The sequence below is a fragment of the Pollicipes pollicipes genome, unplaced genomic scaffold (assembly GCF_011947565.3).
Source record: "Pollicipes pollicipes isolate AB1234 unplaced genomic scaffold, Ppol_2.1 Scaffold_1600;HRSCAF=1878_pilon_pilon_pilon, whole genome shotgun sequence".
In the NCBI taxonomy this organism is placed as follows: Eukaryota; Metazoa; Arthropoda; class Thecostraca; order Pollicipedomorpha; family Pollicipedidae; genus Pollicipes; species Pollicipes pollicipes.
Genome location: NW_023595962.1, coordinates 11,018,161 through 11,040,076, shown reverse-complemented (window position 1 = coordinate 11,040,076; position 21,916 = coordinate 11,018,161). Strand labels below are relative to the sequence as shown.

At 52.6% G+C, this 21,916-nt stretch overlaps 1 protein-coding gene across 1 annotated transcript; it reads left to right on the top strand.

The window, feature by feature from the left end:
* Positions 1-6,506: 6,506 nt before the first annotated feature.
* Positions 6,507-18,706, top strand: LOC119091470 (glutathione S-transferase 1). The gene is made up of 6 exons (XM_037214274.1): positions 6,507-6,572; positions 7,789-7,931; positions 8,601-8,659; positions 16,455-16,596; positions 17,493-17,660; positions 18,148-18,706. Exons 2-6 carry the CDS (start codon positions 7,791-7,793, stop codon positions 18,295-18,297), a joined length of 660 nt encoding a protein of 219 aa, XP_037070169.1. The 5' UTR covers positions 6,507-6,572; positions 7,789-7,790; the 3' UTR covers positions 18,298-18,706.
* The last annotated feature ends 3,210 nt before the right edge of the window (positions 18,707-21,916 follow it).

Genomic DNA, 21,916 nt, shown 5'->3' with positions numbered 1-21,916 from the left:
TTCGTGAGCTCGATTTCCAAATGTGACGGCCGTCAATTGGCAATGTTGTGCAAGGAACGGTGACGCAATCAAGCAACGACGTATTGAGGAGCTTGCTGTGTAAATAGAGAGCTTTTTCATATGTGATGCTGACCTCAATATCTTCAAATGTAGAACATCCCCTTTAAGTTATTATGTGCAATCATTTCTGTGGCATGCTGTTTTTTTATATTGCGTTTGGCGTTATGGAGTCACAGCAAGCTCCCGTGGTATTGGTTCACAGTTGAAGCGTAGCGTGGCATCCCCGTACATTTTGTTGGCGGTGTGGGTGCGGTCACAGCAAGCTTTCATAGTGTGCGGTTACAGCAAGCTCTCATGGTGTGCGGTCACAGCAAGCTTGCATGGTGTGCGGTCACAGCACGCTTTCATGGTGTGCGGTCACAGGAAGCTCTCATGGTGTGCGGTCACAGCACGCTTTCATGGTGTGCGGTCACAGGAAGCTCTCATGGTGTGCGGTCACAGCACGCTTTCATGGTGTGCGGTCACAGCACGCTTTCATGGTGTGAGGTCAAAGCAAGCTCTCATGGTGTGCGGTCACAGCAAGCTTTCATGGTGTGCGTTCACAGCAAGCTTTCATGGTGTGCGGTCACAGCAAGCTTTCATGGTGTGAGGCCACAGCAAGCTCTCATGGTGTGCGGTCACAGAAAGCTTTCATGGTGTGCGGTCACAAGCTTTCATAGCGTGCGGTCACAGGAAGCTCTCATGGTGTGAGGTCACAGCAAGCTCTCATGGTGTGCGGTCACAGCAAGCTTTCATGGTGTGCGGTCACAAGCTTTCATAGCGTGCGGTCACAGCAAGCTTTCATGGTGTGCGGCCACAGCACGCTTTCATGGTGTGCGGTCACAGCAAGGTTTCATGGTGTGCGGTCACAGCAAGCCTTTGTGCCAGGCTTCACTGCGAGCGGACCTTCCCCGCTGGAGCGAGCTGTTTCGCCGTGCTTGTTGCGCGCAGGGGCCGGGCGCAGGCTGCGTCATACGAAGCCTCTACGAAGATCTACCGTTCGGCGACTCTACCGTGCTGCTCTGCCATGTTCTACCATGCTATCAGTGCCTCGCGTCGCTCGCCGTCGGCAAGCGTTCACGTGCTGTTGGAAGGATAGCGCCGAGGTGCCTAGGGTTGCATGATTGCCTTTTTGAGGGAATCTGGATCTCGCTGCAAGCCCATAGGACCTGACTTTACTTGAAGAATAAAGGTATGGGCTGACACTTAACCCTGGTTATACTTGCCAACAGGGCAAGCTAGATATTGATAAGCGTCCAATGCTGATCAGTGTGCATTCTGAGACATAACAAGAGGAAAATATACAACTCGCGATCAATACTTTGCTCTTTTCGTGTCGCGAAACATTGTGAGATTTTCTTCGCAGACAAGCAACACTTCAGCTCTATCAATAACAGGACTGTCAGTTATGACCTGTTCGAATTTGTGCCTGTCCCTGAGCGGTAATTTCTCGGGATTCGATGAATGAATAAGAGGATTGACAATTCATATCACCATCATGCGTAGTTTGTCCTATCAGTACCTAGGTACCACACCCCAGCGTGTGGTGCCTAGGTATGTGCCGCACCACCAAAGTTGGCGTTCTGAAACTGAGAAGCTTGTCGAGTGAAGTTGGCATGCGACGTCGTAGCTGGAGACCCATCCATCACCCAGAGGCGCCTCTGGAGCTGTGTTTAAGTGGCGGCTCATGATGTGCCACGGCTGCTGGAGGACGGGACATCGCCAGAGCCAGCGAAACAGCTCTGGCGATGTTACTGCTCCTCAGTAAACTGTTACTGCACTGTAACAGTGAGCTGTTACTGCACCTCAGGCAATAAATGGCTGTACGAAGCTAGCTGTTTTTATTGAGCAGGAAGAGGGACGAAGAGGCAAATTGTTGCCATGGTAACGTCGAAATGCGAGCCTCGCCTAGTTTCAGGAGTTAAGTGTCCACGCAGCCTCCTTTCAGCCACCTACACATACTTCCAAAAAATATGTATGCAGGTGACTAGGTTTTAGACTTGACAGCCGGCTTCTCATCCACCACCCAAGGCTAGGGGACAACTGATGCAGCGCTTTGTGGGTGTCAGTTTACTGCCGAAGAGCCATAAACAGCGATGCACTCCATGAAATGTTCGCCGAGTTTGGACACAGACGGGTTTCGGTCACAGCCTACGGAAGTGTTGCCAAGACACGTGTCGGCGGGCTAAAGCGGGTCGTGATTTGCACCTTCCATGACGCTTAGCCCGAAAGGAGCATGCGAAATATATTCAAAAACTGTGTTCAGTCTTCCCGAACAAGACAGCGCAGCAACATAGATGGATTCTCTAGTGGGGAAGATGGGCCACCCAAGATGGAAAGTCTGTTAAGAAGATTAAAGCAAATGTGGGCGCGGGTGCGTTAGTATGCAAGGAATGTGCGGTAGAAGCGCCATCTCATCACGACGCTGAGCTGAGACACTGGAAAAACAAACAGGTTTTACTGTTCACACAGGGGTACAACTGTGAATTGTTTGACAACTGGTAGTCAAATGACAGGCAGTTTGGGTGTTTTCGCTAAAAGACGTCTTGCCTTGGGTATCCAAGGTAACCTACGCTCCAACGTGCTCAATTTCTTAAATTGCTCTAAACCACAAGATACCCGGGCTTCCACCGCACATTGCTAAGGATAGTAGGCTCTAATGACGCCCCCCCCCCCCCCTCCGAGGGCCCCATCGCAGGATCACGGAAATCGTCGTCAGAGATCACGTCACGGGGATGACCTGAGAGATCACGTCACGGAGATGATCGCCAGAGATCATGTCACTGAGATGATCATCAGATATCACGTTACGGAGATCGTCGTCAGAGATCACGCCACGGAGATGATCGGCAGAGATCGCGTCACGAAAATGACCGTCAGAGATCACGTCACGGAGATGATCACCAAAGATCGCGTCAGGAAGGTAATGGTCAGAGGTCATGTCGCAAGGGATGGCCGTCAGAAATCACGTCAACGAGGACGATCGTTACAGATCACGTAACGGAGATGATCGCCAGAGGTCACGTAACGGAGATGATCGCCAGAGATCACGTCACGGAAATGATCGCCAGAGATCACGTCACGGAGATGATCGCCCTCCGGACAGCGGACGGCAAGCGGATGACGGGCAGCAGGCGGACAGCTGGCGGCGGTGTCCGCCCTGATCCGTCGTCTGCTGCGTCACCCGACCGGAGGCACGACCGTGACACGCCGCGCCGCCAGCGTGACGGCGGCCGCGTGACGGACGTGACCGTGGGCCGTCACGCCCTCTCCCTCCCCGCCGATCGGGTCACTGAGCGGGGGGTCCAGCGGCGGCGGCAGGCGGGTGCAGAGCGTGCCGCCGGGGACCGCACGGAAGTGGACTTAAGCGGACTGAAGCGAACTTATAAGTGACCTCAACGACACCGCATCGAGGCAAGTCCGGAGGATGTGAACAGCTGGCTTTTTGGGGAGCACAAGGAAACGTAACTCATAAATTCCCAAAAAGGGCGAGATCTGCCGTAAACCTTCCGCTAAGCCGTATGTTTCGCCGTGGAACAGTATATGACGCAGCAGCGCGCCCCTTTCAGGAACTATACACTGCGTCGGCCCTTTACCAGAACCCTGATGCCGCTTTTGTCACTTTTTATTGGACCATCGATGGGTTGGGCTCCAGCAGACTTGTGTTTGACTCAAATTCTTTGAGAAGGCTCAGTACCGACTCACATATTTTGCAATCCGATTCAGCTTAAAACTCATAGCCGTTCTAAATATTTTTATTTAGCTCGGTTTAGACTCACAGACATCACTCAATTCCCAAAAAGGGTGAGATCTGCCGTAAACCTTCCGCTAAGCCGTATGTTTCGCCGTGGAACAGTATATGACGCAGCAGCGCGCCCCTTTCAGGAACTATACACTGCGTCGGCCCTTTACCAGAACCCTGATGCCGCTTTTGTCACTTTTTATTGGACCATCGATGGGTTGGGCTCCAGCAGACTTGTGTTTGACTCAAATTCTTTGAGAAGGCTCAGTATCGACTCACATATTTTGCAATCCGATTCAGCTAAAAACTCATAGCCGTTCTAAATATTTTGATTTAGCTCGGTTTAGACTCATTGCTTGCATCAAATTATGTGACTCATCACTTATGCAGCTTGCAAAATCAAGCATACTGTTCAGTTCTGGCTCGCTGCCTTGTGGTTCATGAGCCGTATTACTCATTCATATATATATATATATATATATATATATATATATATATATATATATATACCATGATGCGGAAAATAGGTACGTATAGTCTTCTAGCAAGTTTGTAGTTTGAACGTAGCAAATGCAGTGCAGCAAAACAGTGCATGGATTGCAGTACAAAAACCATATTGTTGTTCATTATGTCATACCACAATACAGCACCGGGATAGTGCCACAATGAAGCTGTTGGCCTATGCGAATACAAAATGTACCACATTGATTGACTATTCTATGTCAAGCCTATAAGACAGAAGCTTGCAATTTATGATTGACTGGTAACGACTGATTTAACAATACCAAAGGACTATCAACAGCAAGACTGCCATTGCACCACTGTGGTTATTCCAGGGTTAACTTTAAATTGCTTAAATAATCCTAAGCAAATAAAATTTTTGGTAGCCCAACCTCACCATCTTTACCATAGCAATAGCGATGTTTTGCCAATCAATTCATGGGAACTTTACAACTTAATTAATTTTCGCAAGATACCCCATTTCCAGTTACAAACAATAAAAAAGCAACTACTGTGCACACCACATGATATCAATTGACTACCGCACTGCAGGCAACGATGGGTCAACAATAAAGTATTGATAAGATCATCCAACAGCATAGCAGCAACAGCAGCAGCACAGCATATCGTGCTTTGATTTTAACAATCTGCCATAAAGACTGGCGATCGCTACGTTGATTACGTCAAACAGTCCACCAAAGCTTTTCTTACGGCCAGCACCTAGACAAAAATATTCACAAACAAACCACCCATTAACCCGCCATCCGACACAGCCCCCGCGACGAGGATGGCCGGTTGGCGTCAGCTTTCGTGTTTCGAGGTATTCTTTGGGTCTGGCTGCCAGATGCTGCCATGTATTGCTGTCCTCACAAAACCATTCCATGACGCCATCAAACAATGACGTAATGGGGTGTATTTTTACAAACTTGGAAATTTTCCTACTTTACGTTGTTTTTTAACCTTGAAAGCTTACCAATATTTACAAGTAAGCTTTTCCCCATCATATCTGATGCCTACTTCAAATCTTCAATTGTGGAACATTCCCTTCAAGTGGCAGTGCATGAGGGGGCAGGTTTGGATTTGTTCAAGGTCGCGACAACTGACCTTGAAGATATGGCCGGCGCTCGAATTTTATAGACAGTTTTTTTCAATTATTTTAGCGTAGGAGATAGGAATGTAGGATGTTTGAGCCATGCATTATCCCCTGGTTCCAGGCTGAGATTTGGCAAACTTTTGTTCAAGATTAACAATATTGTGTTTGTTGCTTATAAATTGTTGTGCTGGTCTGGCAGAAAACTTTATAACTAATGCGGCGTGCTGTCCATCTTAAAACTGAGATGGTCCGTTGAGTTGTCTGGAACATGTTGCGTTTCCTCGTGTTCACATTTTTATTCAAGCCGAATGATTCACCGACATAACACTGCAAGAAATGATCGGCTCAGATTCAGCTCATGCTGTTAACGAGGAATGTGATTAAGCTCATGACTCAGCGGCATTTTTCCCTAGTGAGCCCATTCATCTGATGACTCACCCCAATGTGATTGACTCGTGCGCCGATTCAGGGTCCAGCTGGAGTCGAACACAAATCAAGTCTCTAGTCACCATTCCCAAAATATAACTGCACCGCGGTCCCCCCCCCCCCCCCTTCTCGCCTGGGTGAGAGGCGGGCGACGCCATATAGCCTCAGCAGCTGAGTGCCTCACCAAGGCCCAAGGATTCAATGATCAAATCAAAACCTCTGTACGCATATCACTATGAGTAAAAAACAAAAAGGTCCAAACAAGGGGCCGTCTGAATCCGAGCAGCGTCACGTCGCTGTTGCAGCTGCAAGCAGCTCTGCCTGCAAGTCGCAACCGCAACATGCCGACCGTCCGTCACCCGACCCGCCGCCACGTGCAAAACCCGACAGCCGCCGGCGGCGGCGGCGGCTGTGTAGCGGTGATTCAGCGGCGCGAGAGAGGGAGGCACGCACCCGTCAAAACCACGCACCAGACCGCAGCCACCGTTCGTTTACGCGGCCTGTCCCCAAAATACGGGTCTATCTCAATGATGATACGTAGGATATCATACTCCCGCCACATCCCCTGCACGCGGAGCTGCCTTTGATTGCATTGCCCCCGCCCCCCCCCCCCCCCTGTCGGGGATTCTGACGCCGCCATTGCCGCGGAGTCTGACCGGAGGCGGGGTGGGGGGAGGGGAGGGGAAGTGCCGCCGCGCCGGCCGTTGCCAGGTCCGTTCTGTTCGAGCCGGCAGACCGAGGCTGCGGGACGTGATCAGGGAACGTCTGCAGGTATGCGAAACTTGGCCACTGCTGTGCCCTCGGATGTGTCTGGTGCGCGCGTCTGGTGAGATATGAGCATGGGAAGAAACTTGGCCACTGGTGTACCCACGGGATGTGTCTGTGCGCGCGTGTCTGGTGAGATATGAGCATGGGGAGAAACTTGGCCACTGGTGTACCCACGGGATGTGTCTGTACGCGCGTGTCTGGTGAGATATGAGCATGGGGAGAAACTTGGCCACTGGTGTACCCACGGGATGTGTCTGTGCGCGCGTGTCTGGCGGGATATGAGCATGGGGAGAAACTTGGCCACTGGTGTACCCACGGGATGTGTCTGTGCGCGCGTGTCTGGGGAGATATGAGCATGGGGAGAAACTTTGCCACTGGTGTACCCACTGGGTGTGTCTGTGCGCGCGTGTCTGGCGGAATATGAGCATGGGGAGAAACTTGGCCACTGGTGTACCCACTGGATGTGTCGGTGCGCGCGTGTCTGGGGAGATATGAGCATGGGGAGAAACTTTGCCACTGGTGTACCCACTGGGTGTGTCTGTGCGCGCGTGTCTGGCGGAATATGAGCATGGGGAGAAACTTGGCCACTGGTGTACCCACTGGATGTGTCGGTGCGCGCGTGTCTGGCGGGATATGAGCATGGGGAGAAACTTGGCCAATGGTGTACCCGCGGGATGTGTCTGGTGCGCGCGCGTCTGGGGAGATATGAGCATGGGGAGAAACTTGGCCACTGGTGTACCCGCGGGAGGTGTCGGTGCGCGCGTGTCTGGCGAGATGTGAGCATGGGGAGAAACTTGGACAATGGCGTACCCACTGGATGTGTCGGTGCGCGCGTGTCTGGCGAGATGTGAGCATGGGGAGAAACTTGGCCACTGGTGTACCCGCGGGATGTGTCGGTGCGCGCGTGTCTGGCGAGATGTGAGCATGGGGAGAAACTTGGCCACTGGTGTACCCGCGGGATGTGTCGGTGCGCGCGCGTATGATGAGGGATGAGCACGGGGCTGAAATGCCTGTGTCACTGCGCTGGGAGAAGGGGGGGGGGAGGGAAACTGAGAGAACACTGGCTCTTTGCCCAGCGTCAGTGTACAAGGCCATGATTGGACGACAAGCATACGAGCAAAGTCTGCGGAGATTATCCCCAACAATGTTTGCATGGTGTGTCCGGTGACCTTAGACTGCAGTGTTTGCTACCCGGTTGCTGACCTGTCCGCCTTTCCAGACATGGGTATGGACCTGTATTACATGGATCTGAGCGCCCCCTGCCGGAGCGTGTACCTGCTGGCCAAATCCTTGGGTATCGACATGAACCTCAAGGTCACTGACTTGATGAAGGGCGAAAACATGACGCCCGAGTTCATCAAGGTGAGCTGCATCGGCTGTTGATGAGACATTGTCACCGTGTGTCGGGGAGAATCATGTCGAATATGCGTACGGTGCACGACCTGAATGCCAGACGGTGCACGGGTCAGATGCCTCGAACGGTGCACGGGTCAGATGGCTCAGACGGTGCACGGGTCAGATGTTCCAGACGGTGCACGGGTCAGATGTTCCAGACGGTGCACGGGTCAGATGTCTCAGACGGTGCACGGGTCGGATGCCTCAGACGGTGCACGGGTCAAATGGCTCGGACGGTGCACGGGTCAGATGCCTCGGACGGTGCACGGGTCGGGTGCCTCGGACGGTGCACGGGTCGGGTGGCTCAGACTGTGCACGGGTTGGATGGCTCAGACGGTGCACACGATGAGTGTTGGACGGTGTCAGATGGCTTGGACGGCGCACACTGTCGGTGTTGGCTGGGTTTAGTTTCGGTCTTCTGATGTTCGGTTTATCGAGACCGACTTGTATTGAGCTGGGTGGCCTCTTCTAATGGCTGGTTTATCGAGACCGACTTGTATTGACCCGAGCGGTCCCTTCTGATAGGTGGTTTATCGGGACCGAGTTATATTGAGCTGAGCGGCCTCTTCTAATGGCTGGTTGATCGAAACCGACCTGTGTTGACCAGAGGCGTTACCTCACGTGCTCCTGTTACAGATGAACCCTCAGCACATTGTGCCGACCCTGGACGACAACGGCTTCTATCTGTGGGAGAGGTGAGCACTCGGCACGGACCCGCGCCCGGGCTTAGGGTCGCCGCTGAAGCGGCGGCGGCGCCCAATGCGCGCGTGGCGATGCGCGGATGCGCGATGCGATGCGATGCGATGCGGTTCAGCGAACCCTATTGCGTTGTAGGTCTGTTGATTAAGTGATAATACCACAGAAAATGACGTCATTTGCGTGCGTGATGAGCATGCGTCCGGTATTCGTTGGTGCAATTACATTTTAACAGATACTCGTGAGAAAACGGCGTTTTTTAATGGCATTCGAGTAGTAATCCGAGAATTCTGAACTGCTGGCTGGTTCACATTTCCGCCGTCTTTCGTTGTGCGATAGTTGAACTCTCTCAGCAGCAAAATCATGAATCTCATACAACCATAAATATCGAGGTTTTGTCCCGTGGCTGGGGGCTCGGCAACGGAAGTCTGTCTGTGAACAGAACTGCCACGCCGAGTGCCCTGTGGGCGGCTCGGCGCCCGGCAGAGTCCTGCAGGGCTTCCGAGCGCGGGTCGCGGCGATGCTGGTCTCTTCGAGCGGGGGTCGCGGCGACGCGGGTCGCGGCGACGGCGGTCTCTTCAGGCGCGGGCCGTGGCGACGCCGGTCTCTTCGAGCGCGGGTCGCGGCGACGCTGGTCTGCGACGCTGGTCTCTTCGAGCGCGGGCCGTGGCGACGCCAGTCTCTTCGAGCGCGGGTCGCGGCGACGCTGGTCTGTGACGCTGGTCTCTTCGAGCGCGGGTCGCGGTGACACTGGTCTCTTCGAGCGCGGGTCGCGGCGACGCCGGTCTCTTCATGGACAGCGTGTTGCCTCGAGGCAGTGGAGAGGTCCAGTGAAAAACGTAACATAAGCGTTCTGATGCACTTGTTATGCGCCTTCCCTTTCGGCTGTCCAATGGGATAAAAAAGTACACCGGGCTCGTTTTCAAAGGATATCGTATATTTCGTAGTTTGAAACGTTTTTGATATAAGGTCCAGGAGCGAAACGATGCTCCGATCTTCTGCCCGCCTTGACAAATTGCGAAGATGGATCGTTGGTGATGTAGCGTAAGAAACTGGGAGCTGAGTGAAACTAAGGTCCGTTATTTCGCTCCCCAACCGCGTTTTGGAGTTCGTCACGAGTCTGGAACAAACTTTCTTAAGGCACACATTGGTGATGTGCTGGCCATTCGAAATACCTATTTCCTTGATCCGAATGTATGGTAGCATATGTTGTACCCAGCTCAGTCATAAAGCATCCTTGATGTACACTTTGGTAACATATCTGTAGCATATGTGTAGCTACACAACCTTCAGCCTGCGTATAAGTCGCGTTCTGAAATCCCCATGGGGTAAGAACATTCCCTGGCCCCCTGGGCCTGTCAGCAGGGGAGGGGCACCAACCCCCCCGGCCCCCCCCCCCCCCCTGCTGGGTCGCCCATACCCCCTGCTTTAGTCGAGGGCAAGTGTAGCTATGCCAATGGCCGCCTGCACCATCAAAAAGTCCTCAGTCTCCGTTTTCCATCGCATGACCTCAGACCACCATCGCATGACCTCGGACCTCTGTTGCATGACCTCAAACCTCCGTTGCACGCCGCGTGCGATCCCCGCCATACCGCAGGGCGGGCTTCGCTGCCGCAGCGTGCCATGACTCACACGCCGCCGCCGCCGCCGCCGGGCTTCGCTACCGCAGCGTGCCATGACTCACACGCCGCCGCCGCCGCCGCCGCGCGCCGCGCGCCGCGCCCCGCGCCTCCGCAGACGAAAGCTGCTAGTCATTCTCCCAGCCCCCCACCCCTCTCCCACCACTGACAGCGCAGCACGCCAGCCGGGACGTCCGGCGTAGAATGTGACCTTCACTGCAACCTTGAGGGGTTAGATGAGAGCATGGCGGGCGGCCGGACCCATGGGAGGGAACCGGGCCAGCCGCTCTGTCCGCCGCCCGCTGCCTGGGAGATGAAAGGCCATTGTGTTACGGATTGGGCGGCAGTTTTTTGACCCAGTTTTTGCGGTTGTCGCGCTGGGGTCGCAGGGGCGCGTCTAGAGAGCAACCGTCAGTTAAAATTAACGGACACGTGGCTTATAACTTGCGTGTACAGTTAGCAAATCTTCCGCTCAGAACCTGCTGGATACCCTCCTTGTATTTCGTGTAACACGCGCTCGGGTGGATGTTTTTGAATGAATGAATGAATGTATTTATAATGATAAATGATTATCATGTATACAATACATTCATCTATAATAATACATAAATGTATTTATAATAAACGAATGAATTTGAACCCCGAAGGTTTTCCCAGAATGACTTCCGAACGGCACGGCGTAACCGCGCAAAACTTCTCATAGCTGCAGGCAATTACCTAGCAGGTCTTTTGGCATACAAATTTGATGTACCTTGCAAGATCGCAGACCTGTTGCATGTCCAAGTCATGCCATGGCCTTAAGCGAAGGTCATTATTTAGGAACCGTTCAAGGTAATGCGACAAAGGAGCGTTGGAGGAAGCCGTACACCTCGAGTTCTCTTTAAAAAGTTTTTGGGGCAATACAACATTTGAATTTAGAATGGCAACGAATTCCATACAAGCCACACAGCTCTAGTACCCTCTAGCAGGGGCGGATCTAGCCTGGAGTTTGGGGGGGGGGGGGCAACCGTTCGTCGCCAGTTGGCTGGTGTGGGATCCGAGGTCCAGTGCATAGTGCCTCTCGCGAGTACCTAGTAGGGACACCATTGAAGTACCGAAATGCTTTTGAATCTTCTACATACAGTATGCATGTTTATAATGCTCGTAACATAATCTATTATTTTCAAGTCAACTGGTCAGATGGAGTTTATTGTAAATGGTGATAACAGACGGTAAGTAGACGAAACTTTTATGAAGCTCCGGAAATGTTTTGGGAGGCCAAAACATACATGCAGAGTTTTTTGGGGGGCTATGGCCCGTGCCCCCCCCCCGCCCCAGGATCCGTCTATGCCCTCTAGATAGGTTCTGAGGCAATACAACATTTAAATTTAGAATCACAACAAATTGCATGGGCCTAGCGTGGGGCGTAAAGACCGTACCAAAGTTGGAACTAACCTGCTTTTTTACTCGTAAGCTTGCCTTGTGAAGTAGTTTCTGATGCTCATTTCGAGTTTATTAATTGCAGGAACTGCAGCAGACATGTTCCATGGACTTCTTAGAAGTGAAAGTAGCTGATTAACCTAAAATGACCCACTTCAACATTTTGATTTTAGGATCATACCGCCCAGCATAATCCCTGACGCTTATTCAAATGGCGAAATAGAAACGATCCACTAGGTTTTTGGTGACCTTGACCCTCTAAAGGAAAAAGGTCACTGACCTCAAGCGAACCCAGCGTCTTTTCGCTTACAACAGGTGTCTATGTTCAGGGCGGTTACATGAGGTCTGGGGGCACTTCGGACACCAATCTGGAGTTCAGTCTTGTTTGACCTTGCCGTAGCCCAAGGCTCACCCATGAACCTCAAATTTTATCACAAGTGATTTCACACACAGTCCATCCCACCCAGTGGATTTGGTGTCTCCAGATTTCTCAGCTTTTGAGATCTCAGGGTTTAGATTGCCCCCCGCCCCCCAGCACTTGAGCGGGGGGGGGTGGCATTCAACCGGCCACCCCGGCGCGTGTTATTTGACGAACCGCTGAACCCCACAGATAGCTTTTGTACTGGGCGCCAAGCTGCTTCAGGTAATGCATATCTGCACGACTCGCATGAGTGTCGACTTGACATCCCTAGATCGGCTGCGGCTTGATGGTCCAGTGATAGAGAAGTGCTCCAGTTACGGACTCCTTCATGTTCCCACCCATGGAGATCATTTATGTTACATTAAAGGAAGTGTCTCGCCTTTGCGGCATAGTTCTCAAGCACACTCGGGTGTTACCTTAGTTACTAGTTACGTCTACTGGGTAGTGCCACTGCTGCACCGTCAAGACATAACCAGGATATCAATTTTAATTATTTCCAGGTCCACATCACACTGTCAACGCTATGTAACAGCACTACGCTTTTTCCCTGCAGTTGCAACCACCGTCGCCATGACAACGACTGTGCGCGCCTCTACTGGTGCGAATAAAAACTTTTTGATTGGCCTGGCGGGCAGGAGCCTGCTGCTGAGAAGCTGTTTGGTTCAAGTTTGAACCAGCGCGTCACATGGATTCACATTTCCATTCCCAAAGTAAAAGTGCGCTTTGAAATGAACCACTGTGGTAAACGCCATGTGGTAATAAATAAAAGTCATCGCATAACTTTTCGCTGAATTGGCGAAATAATAGCATACTTTGCCTTTTAATATGCCATATGCCTTTTTTCCTAAAGTGTTTCAAGCTTTCATAGCATTCATTACACAAACGTTTTGACACATTAGTGTGTTGCAAACAATACAGAAAGCACACGTTGGAAAAAAGCTGGACATATGAAAGGTATTTCTGTCAGTGGTGAGCAGGGATTCAGAGATTTCTCCCGCTGTGTCGGTTACTTCAAAAGCTAAATTCTGATCTATTCGGAACGATTTCGAGGAAACTGGTATTATTGATCAAGTCGTACACGCCTCTTGTAACAATAAGCGAAAAATGCAAGACGGGTGGGGTACTTCCTTAATTTCCTTAATTTATGACTTTGCCCTCTGAGGGCCCCCCCCCCCCCCCCCGCCCGCCGCCGTCCTGGTGTCGTCTATGGCTACCAAATTCCGCCAGCCACTGTCTGAATGTTCATCGCTTATATTGCATCAGCACGCCGTCAAATGACACAGCAGATGCACGTTGCCACGTTGCCACGTTGCAGACACAGCAATGCACGTTGCCACCCGCCAGCGGGTCCTTGCAGCGCAGCAACGCGTTGACCTTGAAACATGCGGCTCGCGCTACAATCCCTGGCGGCCGCACCCGGCAACTGAGCGGGAATGCTGGTTCAGCAACGCCTGCCCGTGGTTTGCTGAGGCCGGAGTGTAACTACCGGATTCCAGTGCAATGGGCTCTAGTCCCTCCCCCCCCCCCCCGCCAATTTTCAGAAGAAAGCGGGACAAATCCGTGGGGGAACACGTTTGTTGGCGTACTTTTTGTGCGGGGTGGGGGGGGGGGGGGAGGGCGTAGATTCTGTCATTTGCCGTTGCTCAGCCTCTCCAAATAATTGTTTGCGAAACCACGCCCCCTGCGCTCAGGTTGATGGTGCAGTGGAATCGACACTGGGTGGTGAATTCTGGGCTTCCCAGTTGATGCTGACGCGGCGGTCAGATTACGCGCCCGGGGGGAGATAGAGGATTGATGGGGAAGCGAGCAATTCTGGTGGGGTCTGATTGGCGGCCAAGAGTTTGGTCACCCTACGCAACAGTTGACATTTGTGTTTATGCTAAATGAGCTGCGATGCGAAGTGCGTCGCACAACTGAAACAACATGTTATTGCAGCCGTCAAAAAGCTAAATAGCACAAACGGCGTGCGTGCGGCAAAGGGAGTCATATTTCCTGAAACAAATGGTCGGCTGCGTTGCGAGCCAACAGCTACCCCGATCTTGATGCTCCGCGGCGTGGTTTGCGTCCCGGTGAGGCGGACACTTCTGACGTCACAAGATCCGGAACATAGCGGGGGTAACGACAGGTCAGGCGAAATCGCATCAGATCCACACGAAATGCAAAAAGGCTAGGCTACCCGGATACGGTGCAGCAGTCGAGCCCATCAAAGGAGGCAAAATATTCGGATATCTCGTGGGGCTATCAAATAGCGACCGGTTCCACCAGTCATGGCAAAACGGCAGGCAGACATCAGGACCAACGCAGCTGCTAGTCCTACAACAACCAGTATAGCAGACAACCAATAACTTTTGTATATATATTTTTTGCAATTTTAAGAGGACTGTCGTACCTGAATCCTCCTAAACCGGCTCTGTGTCATGCAACGCATGCACCACTTGCTGGCATAAAATATCACTTCATTTTTTTGGGTCTCGAAATTAAGGGAGGTGAATTTTCAACCCATTGATTTACACATGTGTAATGAATTGGCGGCTCCCGGATCGTATGTCGCCAAAAGTTTTTTTTTAATTTCACCTGATCATGAACGCTAATACGGAAGGTTTCTTACGCGGCTCCTGGTAAGGAAATTTTGAATCTTTGCCACATGTGAGGACATTGACGCAAGCATCAGATATGACGAAACAAGCTCACTGATAGCATTTGGTCTGCTTCCTAAGTGGAAAAGACTGCTCAAGGCAGCACGATTTTCTATTCAGTAAGTATGCTCATCGAAACAACATCGTTTGATTGCGTCATCGCACCTGGCGCAATATTGAATGAGGTGAGGCCCAAGTGACGGCCGGTATATCTGTAAATCGTGCTCACGAACGCCAGATATGAACGAATCGACAAAATAGTCCGCACATCATCGCGGGCATGTAGCTCGAAAACTAGAGGGCTTTAGGTTTTACGAAGGACAGGGCTGTGGACTGTTCTGAATGGTCTTCAATGTGGCTATTTCAGTTCAAAACCTCACAAGAAATGTGGAACACCTCTTAAACATTATTTTAGGCGATTTTCTGATGCTGGCGATAGTTTCGTTTCGGGAGCGATTTCTAGCTTGCGGTGGCACAAATAGTAAAAAGGCACAAATAAGAGGGAGGCGCGCAACCGTTGTCACCACGCGTTTACTAGCGCGCCGCGAAAGCTTGCTTGACATCCGACCTTAAGGACGCTTTTCCCCCCGAGGCTGTCGTATCGATGGTCTTGCAGACCGAATGGTCGGCGTCGCCTGGCCGGCCGGCCGCGTCGCTGCGCTGTCTCGTCGCCAGTCCGCTTGTTTGTTTATTGGCTGTTGAGCAGCGCAGCGGTCAGCTCTGGACAGCGGCGTCGGTTTCACAACCAGCTGCAAAAGCATCGACGACGTCTGGTGTGCGTCGAGAGCGACGGAGGGGGGGGGGGAGGGAGGAGTTTTCGCTCCGACCTGCCGTCCGCGCGGCCGGCAGGTCGCGGCCAGAGGCGCTTTCCCCACTGCCGAACGCTGTCCACTGTCCACAAATTGCAACCTATGACGTCACGAGTACGTGCGTCACAACGGTCCTGAGGCTAGGAGTGTATACATTGGTGTATGACGTCATAGGTAGCAACCGTAGTAGGCACTTTGCCGACGGGGAACGCGGCCCCGCCCAGTAAGGCCCCGCGGGGGCGGCATCATCAGCGGCGGGGCCCCGCGACACTGACGTCATCAGCGACGATCCAATCGGTGTTCATTAGGTCGGGTCGGGTCACCGCACGAGAGGAACGCGTCGTGCCGACCTGGCGCTACGCGCTGCACCGCGCACAAAACAGCAATATTGGAACACTCGTTCTAGAGAGAGTCCTGCTCACCCCGTTTTGTCTTAACTAGCACATCAATTTTAAAAAAATCCGAGGCAAGTTTTGTGTGGTGCATTCACCGAGATGAAAGCGAAGCATCAAGCTGAAATTAAGCTAACAGAGTGAGGGGCAGACGCCATACAGACTCGCCAGCTGGCTGCAAAGCGAAGGCCCGTTGACGACGGTTCCGCCTTGCTTCGCTGATTGTTGAATGGCTGATCGGCCTCGTCTGGCCGCGACCTCATTAACCTCCTGCCCTTCCCATTACCAAGCGCACCACTCGGACAGAAGGACAGAAACTCCTGCGCGCGTGCTTTCTTGCGCCATTGGAGTATGCAGCAGCTAGGGAACCACGGGCGCAAAACTCGGTCGAGTTGGTTGACTTGAATCTCGCGCTTGCCCTTGCCTGTGGTGCAGCTCGTGTCCGGCGAACACCGCACGAAGCCTCACGCCATGCTGACATGCCCCTCGCCGCCGCAGCCGAGCCATCCTCACGTACCTGGCGACCAAGTACGACTCCGGGAAGAACTTCTACCCGTCGGACCCGCAGGCGCGGGCAGTGGTGGACCAGAGGCTCTACTTCGACATGGGCACGCTGTACGAACGCTTCGCCAAGTCCGTGGTGAGTGCTCAACTGCATGAGTGGTTCGCGCCAGCACTTAGGCATTTGCAGAAGCAGTATTTTACAGAGGCCCTCATGATGACTGCTCAGGGGGTCTCCTCGAGTAATGCTTTGGGGTGCGCAGAGTTTCCGGAGAGTGGATGTTGAAACGAGTTGAGCTTGGCTTACTTCGGACTATTGGGTGGCAGGAATGGGCGAGAGGCACTGTAACGTAACTTGTTTAAGTGCGTGCGGACTTACACCACACGGGTTTTTTCGACATGCACGCCTCTTTTTCGTGGAAAACGTTCTCCCAATTATGTGATTTCATCACAGGCTAAGGCAGGATTTTGGTTTGGGATCGAGGGAAATGCATCATGCTGTTTTTCATCAGCTGCCTGACAGGAGCAATTAATGAAAAATATTTAGATACATGGGTCTAAGGGAAGGTGGGGGGGGGGAGGGGGGGAACTTCGGTCATTTAATTCTCCGACCGTTTTTAAGTTTATCGACCTTCATGAAGAACTGTTTGGTTGCCTTGGTGCTCGGCTTCGGGTCATGCACGCGACCCAAAGCCGAGCAGACAATTGGAATGTTCTTGGATTTGCAAACTTTGAATTGGGGCCTCCGGGTTACGGGACGATCAGTCTACCACTGAGCCGCCGCTGTCCTTCCCGACGAACTCAGAGGCAGAGCGCTGGGGTCTCAATCAGAAGACCCGGGCTCCGGTCCCAATGTGTGCCATTGCTGCACGTGGCTGCCAAGCATCATCCAGCCATTCTTGGGTCTTGATAATACCAGGCAACGACCGGAGGACTAACTGGCTGAAATGGTGTGCGCCTACCACTTACCGGCCCACAAGACGATGGCGGTGGCTCATTCGCCATCATTCCACCGTCGCACTTGTTCTTTGGCAGTACCCGCTGATGTTCGAAGGCGGCAAGTCCGTGGACCCCGAGGCGGTGACCAAGCTGAAGGAGGCGCTGTCCTGGCTCAACGACTTCATCGGCACTGCTGGCCACGTGGCCGGCGATAAGCAGACCGTGGCCGACTTCGCCATCGCCTCCACCGTCGCCTCTATTGAGGTGAGGCTGGGCGAGTGTGGCGTCTGGCTAGGTGCCGAGGGGTGACCGAAACCGCGGCCGAAGGATGGTGAGGATGTACGCCGCTAGGATGGTGTTAAGTTCGGGCTCCCAATGCAAGATGTCAGTGTAAATGGTGCCGCTTCTGAAGGACCGGGACCCCAGCATTCCGGATTAAGTGTTTGGAATGGTTTGAGCATGGTAATCTGAAGTCTTGAAGGCTTCCATTCCTCTTGAACGCAAGCATCGGGCAAAAGTCAAAATGCGTGATGTTCTGTGGAATTTAGAGGCAGTCATTTCTAACGTGAAATAGTATATGAGCAGGCTTTTTCCATATCAGACGTAGAAATCACATTGTGATTATGCCATCGAAATTCGATGATAATTTGGATATCCCATGCATTTGATGTTGGCGCCCAGACACTCCGTCTCCAGTTCCCGATCCGGTCCACCTGAACGTATGCCATGACCGCGCGGCGCTCGCCCTCAGGGAACTGGAGTGGTGAATGTGTCTGACTACGCCAACGTCCACTCCTGGCTGGAGTCTCAGAAGCGTCTGCCTGGCTACGCCGAAGCCAACGACGTCGGCGCGAAAGAGTTGGGCGACCTCTTCAAGCAGGCGCTTGCCAAGGTGGCATGAGCGCGAAGCTCAGATTCCGTTCCTAGAGACAAGATGGCAGGAGTGTAGAGCGCCGCCATGCTTGCTTTTCCGTCGCCGAAAAAGGCATTCGGCTCAGCGCCTTAAAAACATTCCATTTACAATGATTTGGAGAGACGAGCTACGAGCTACGCTCTACGAGGAGAGCTACGCTCCATTGGCGTGCTGCAAGAACGGAACGTTTGGCCAGCACAGCCCCTCAAGTGGGCTGAATGCTGTTATGTTCCTGCGCATTTTAAAGCGGCGCATTGCGCCATATTGGGCATCTAAACGCGTTTGTTTTGGCGCGAGAAATACTCTGCGGCTAGGGTGCGCTGCGCATGTGCGATCCATGACGAACTGCCTTGTCTCATGATGTACACCGGTTAATACACGGAAACATCAACTGCAACGCCTTTTTAAAGGACTTTCGTGAAATGATGCAAAAGGTCTTGAAGCTGCTTAGTAATGGCAGTTGATGTTACAAGCGTGCTGTGAATTAGGGCCTCCCCTAGGTAACGCAAACGGCATAAGAGTGAGATCATGATCATCATATGAGATCCGTTCAGTTCAGCTCAGTTATTATATTCACGAACCATTCCAACTAGTAGTAGTAGTATGAATGCAAGATCAAATCATAACAACGCTACCTCATTCGCGCGTTATCGACCATCCAGTCGTTCGCGCAACTTAATAAAAATCAAAATCATTTACCAGAATATGAATCGTCAAGACATGTTACACAACGGCAAACAAGCAATGCTTACACAACGGGAGCGTCCAAATCCACTAGCCTGTTGCGAAATTCATCGCGGGAGCGAGAGGTGGTAATGGTCGGGGGCAGGTGGCTCCAGGACGAGGCCGCGCGACACGAAAAGCCTTGCGTACCACCGACAGGCGAAGAGGTGGCAGATCAAGGGCGCCCGCCGTTGCCGCCCGGGCGGCACGCTGGCACACAGAGGCACGTGGGACGAACAGAGAGCGGGTCGCCACCGGAGCCCGCGAGTCATTAAGGACCCTGAATGCGGCGAAGCCGTGACGGTGGATGACAGGGACACTAACACTGCGCCAGCCCAGCGCTTAGCAGCCGCCGCCATTGAATCGCGCCGGCAAGCATCGGGGACGACCCCGGTCGCAAAGTTTATCACCCATTGCACCCTGTTGAAGTGACGCGCTGCAGCCTCAGCTTGCTTCTGAGAGACAGCACAGACCATGAGGGAAACATGGGACTGGATGAGAAGCTTACGGACCCCGGGCGCAGCGTGGTGATGAATTTTTACTAGCAGTAAAAGACGGAGTTGCACTTTTCAACAACATAGGGTCTGCGCGTATCCCAAAAAAAGGTTGCCTGTAACAATATCTCCAGCATCTTCATGGAAGGCAAAGGCCTTAATTTGTGTCCCGCAGTGTCAAGGTGAACAGATAAGATTTTCTTCAGGCATTGTGGAGTTCCAAGGAGACGGACTGCTTTAATGGGTTTCATTTTAAGGGAGTTCGATGCGAAGTAGGATTAAATCACTTCATTAGCTTCCTCCTGTCTGTATTTTAAAACAGATGGTTGGTCTGGATGAGCGGGGTGTAGCAGTTGGGTGTCGTCGGTACAGCACGCTAAAGGTCCGTGCCCATGCCGTCCCACTACCCTGGATGTCGACTGTTCGTTCATAGCCCTCGGCAGTTGGTCTGGATGAGCGGGGTGAACAGTTGGGTGTCGTCGGCACAGCACGCTAGAGGTCCGTGCCCACGCCGTCCCACTACCCTGGATGTCGACAGTTTGTTCATAGCCCTCGATCGTTCGGGCAAAGTCGGAGGGCACAGTCTCAGAATGGCAGTGGCTACACCCGGCGGCCTTGGTGGAAGAAGGGGACCGCCGAGGCTGCGTACTGCTAGTTCGGCAGCGATGCTTTGGCCGACGGAGGCGAAGTGCCGGTTAAATTCGTCGGCCTTTTCTACGGGCGGTTCTCAGTGGCACCGCTTCGTCTCTTTGCTGGCTCGAAAGCGAAGTTTTGATCATTTCGCCAGAAGCCAGCGCGTAGATAAGACAGTAGTGTTAGCATTGTTCCTCGGAAAACTGGGAGAATGGAGATATAGCTAGGTTGATACTTCGGCAGCATGCCCTTCTCGAAACAATAGCAGAAGTGAATCCCAATTGCCTGTCGATACTCCTACTCGATTTTCAGGTTTTTTTTTAAAAACAGCAAGCCACAGTTTTTACAAGACACCAACATACAGGGGATTATTCCTCGGTTTTCTGAGGAATAAGGCTAACGCTACTGTCTTATCCATGCGAATAATGTTCCTTGCTAATGCACTGAACAACTTACGTAATTCAGAAACCAGCACGGTCGGTGAGCCTGGCATCGCACAAGAAGCCACGCCCCGACCTCGCAAACTGGCCTTTGACGCGGTCCCGAAAACATCGTTGAGCCGGCAGGTCGGTGTCGGCCCGAGAATCGCACCATACTCTGTACGCGTCATCGCGCTGCCGCATCACGCGTCGCAGGTCAGGGCGGTCCTCAAGCCATGGACAGTGGGAACGACGACGGAGAGATGCGGTTTTAAGGGCGTAATGCAACTCCACCAAACTCCACCAAACTCCGACACACTCGACCACGCGCGCATGAACTTGGTTGCTTCCTGCTCCGCTTCTTCATACCGGTAAACTGAACTCCAGTTCGTCTGCAGAAGACCGAGGCGGAGTGCATGCCAATTAACCTTGCACCATAGACGCCCGGTGTAAGGCGCCGGGCGCCAGCGGGGCGACTGAATGGTGCGCGAACAATAATCACCAGATGGCGATCGGCTCAGTCGACACCTGGATAGATGACCCCAAATCAGGAGTGTTGGTGATGACGTCATCTAAAAGAGTCTCGGTCGGGTCCAGGTGCGTAGGTGTCTTGATGAGTTGGAGTAGACTGAGGTCGTTCAACACAGAGCTACAACGACCCACACCAGCACCGTCCGCGCGTAGAAACCCGCTGTTTATGTCGCCCAGGCAGAGGGCCAGCTTACCAAGGCTCACAGCAGCATGCAGTTGGTTATATGAGTTGTCCAGACTGTCGGACACCGGCTGGGACGGTAAATGACGCCCACAGTAACAGAACGATGTCCGCCGCCCGAGATCCGCACCCAGAGCGACTCGTAGGCACCTCCTGTACTTGTAATTTGAGGGACGCTTATGGTGATGTTCTCCCAGCAAGGGCATAGGATTCCCACACATTGATCGCACGTTTTCGTCCACAGAATAATTTCGTCGCGTTTCAAAAGTGAAGAAGTACCGGACTGGATTTCATTTACTGACTGGATGTAGGCCCGAAGTCACCTAAACCCCTGAAGTTGAAGTGTTCTTGATGCCAGTCAAAGCACAGCAGAGCACCCTGAGGTGACCGTAAGTGAAATGTTACACGCACTGATAAGACATGTAGTTCGATTGAGTGGGTAGTTTTTGTGCAACGCCGGGTTAAATGGATAGCACCGATTTTGTCACAATCCACGCAGCAGACAAAACAATTGGAGGTCGTTGCGCTCGCAGTTGTAATTTTAAAAATCTGCTAACGCAATGTTTCTGCCGTTCTTGTCCACGCGTCACGCAGCAGTTTTGTGCCAGAACCCTGTGCTTGTCGGC

Excerpts from the sequence above, each read along its gene's own strand:
- LOC119091470 (XM_037214274.1), top strand. The coding sequence starts at position 7,791 with ATGGGTATGGACCTGTATTACATGGATCTGAGCGCCCCCTGCCGGAGC. Across the intron at positions 16,597-17,492 it reads AACGCTTCGCCAAGTCCGTG|TACCCGCTGATGTTCGAAGG; the intron begins GTGAGTGCTCAA and ends GTTCTTTGGCAG. Across the intron at positions 17,661-18,147 it reads CCACCGTCGCCTCTATTGAG|GGAACTGGAGTGGTGAATGT; the intron begins GTGAGGCTGGGC and ends GCTCGCCCTCAG.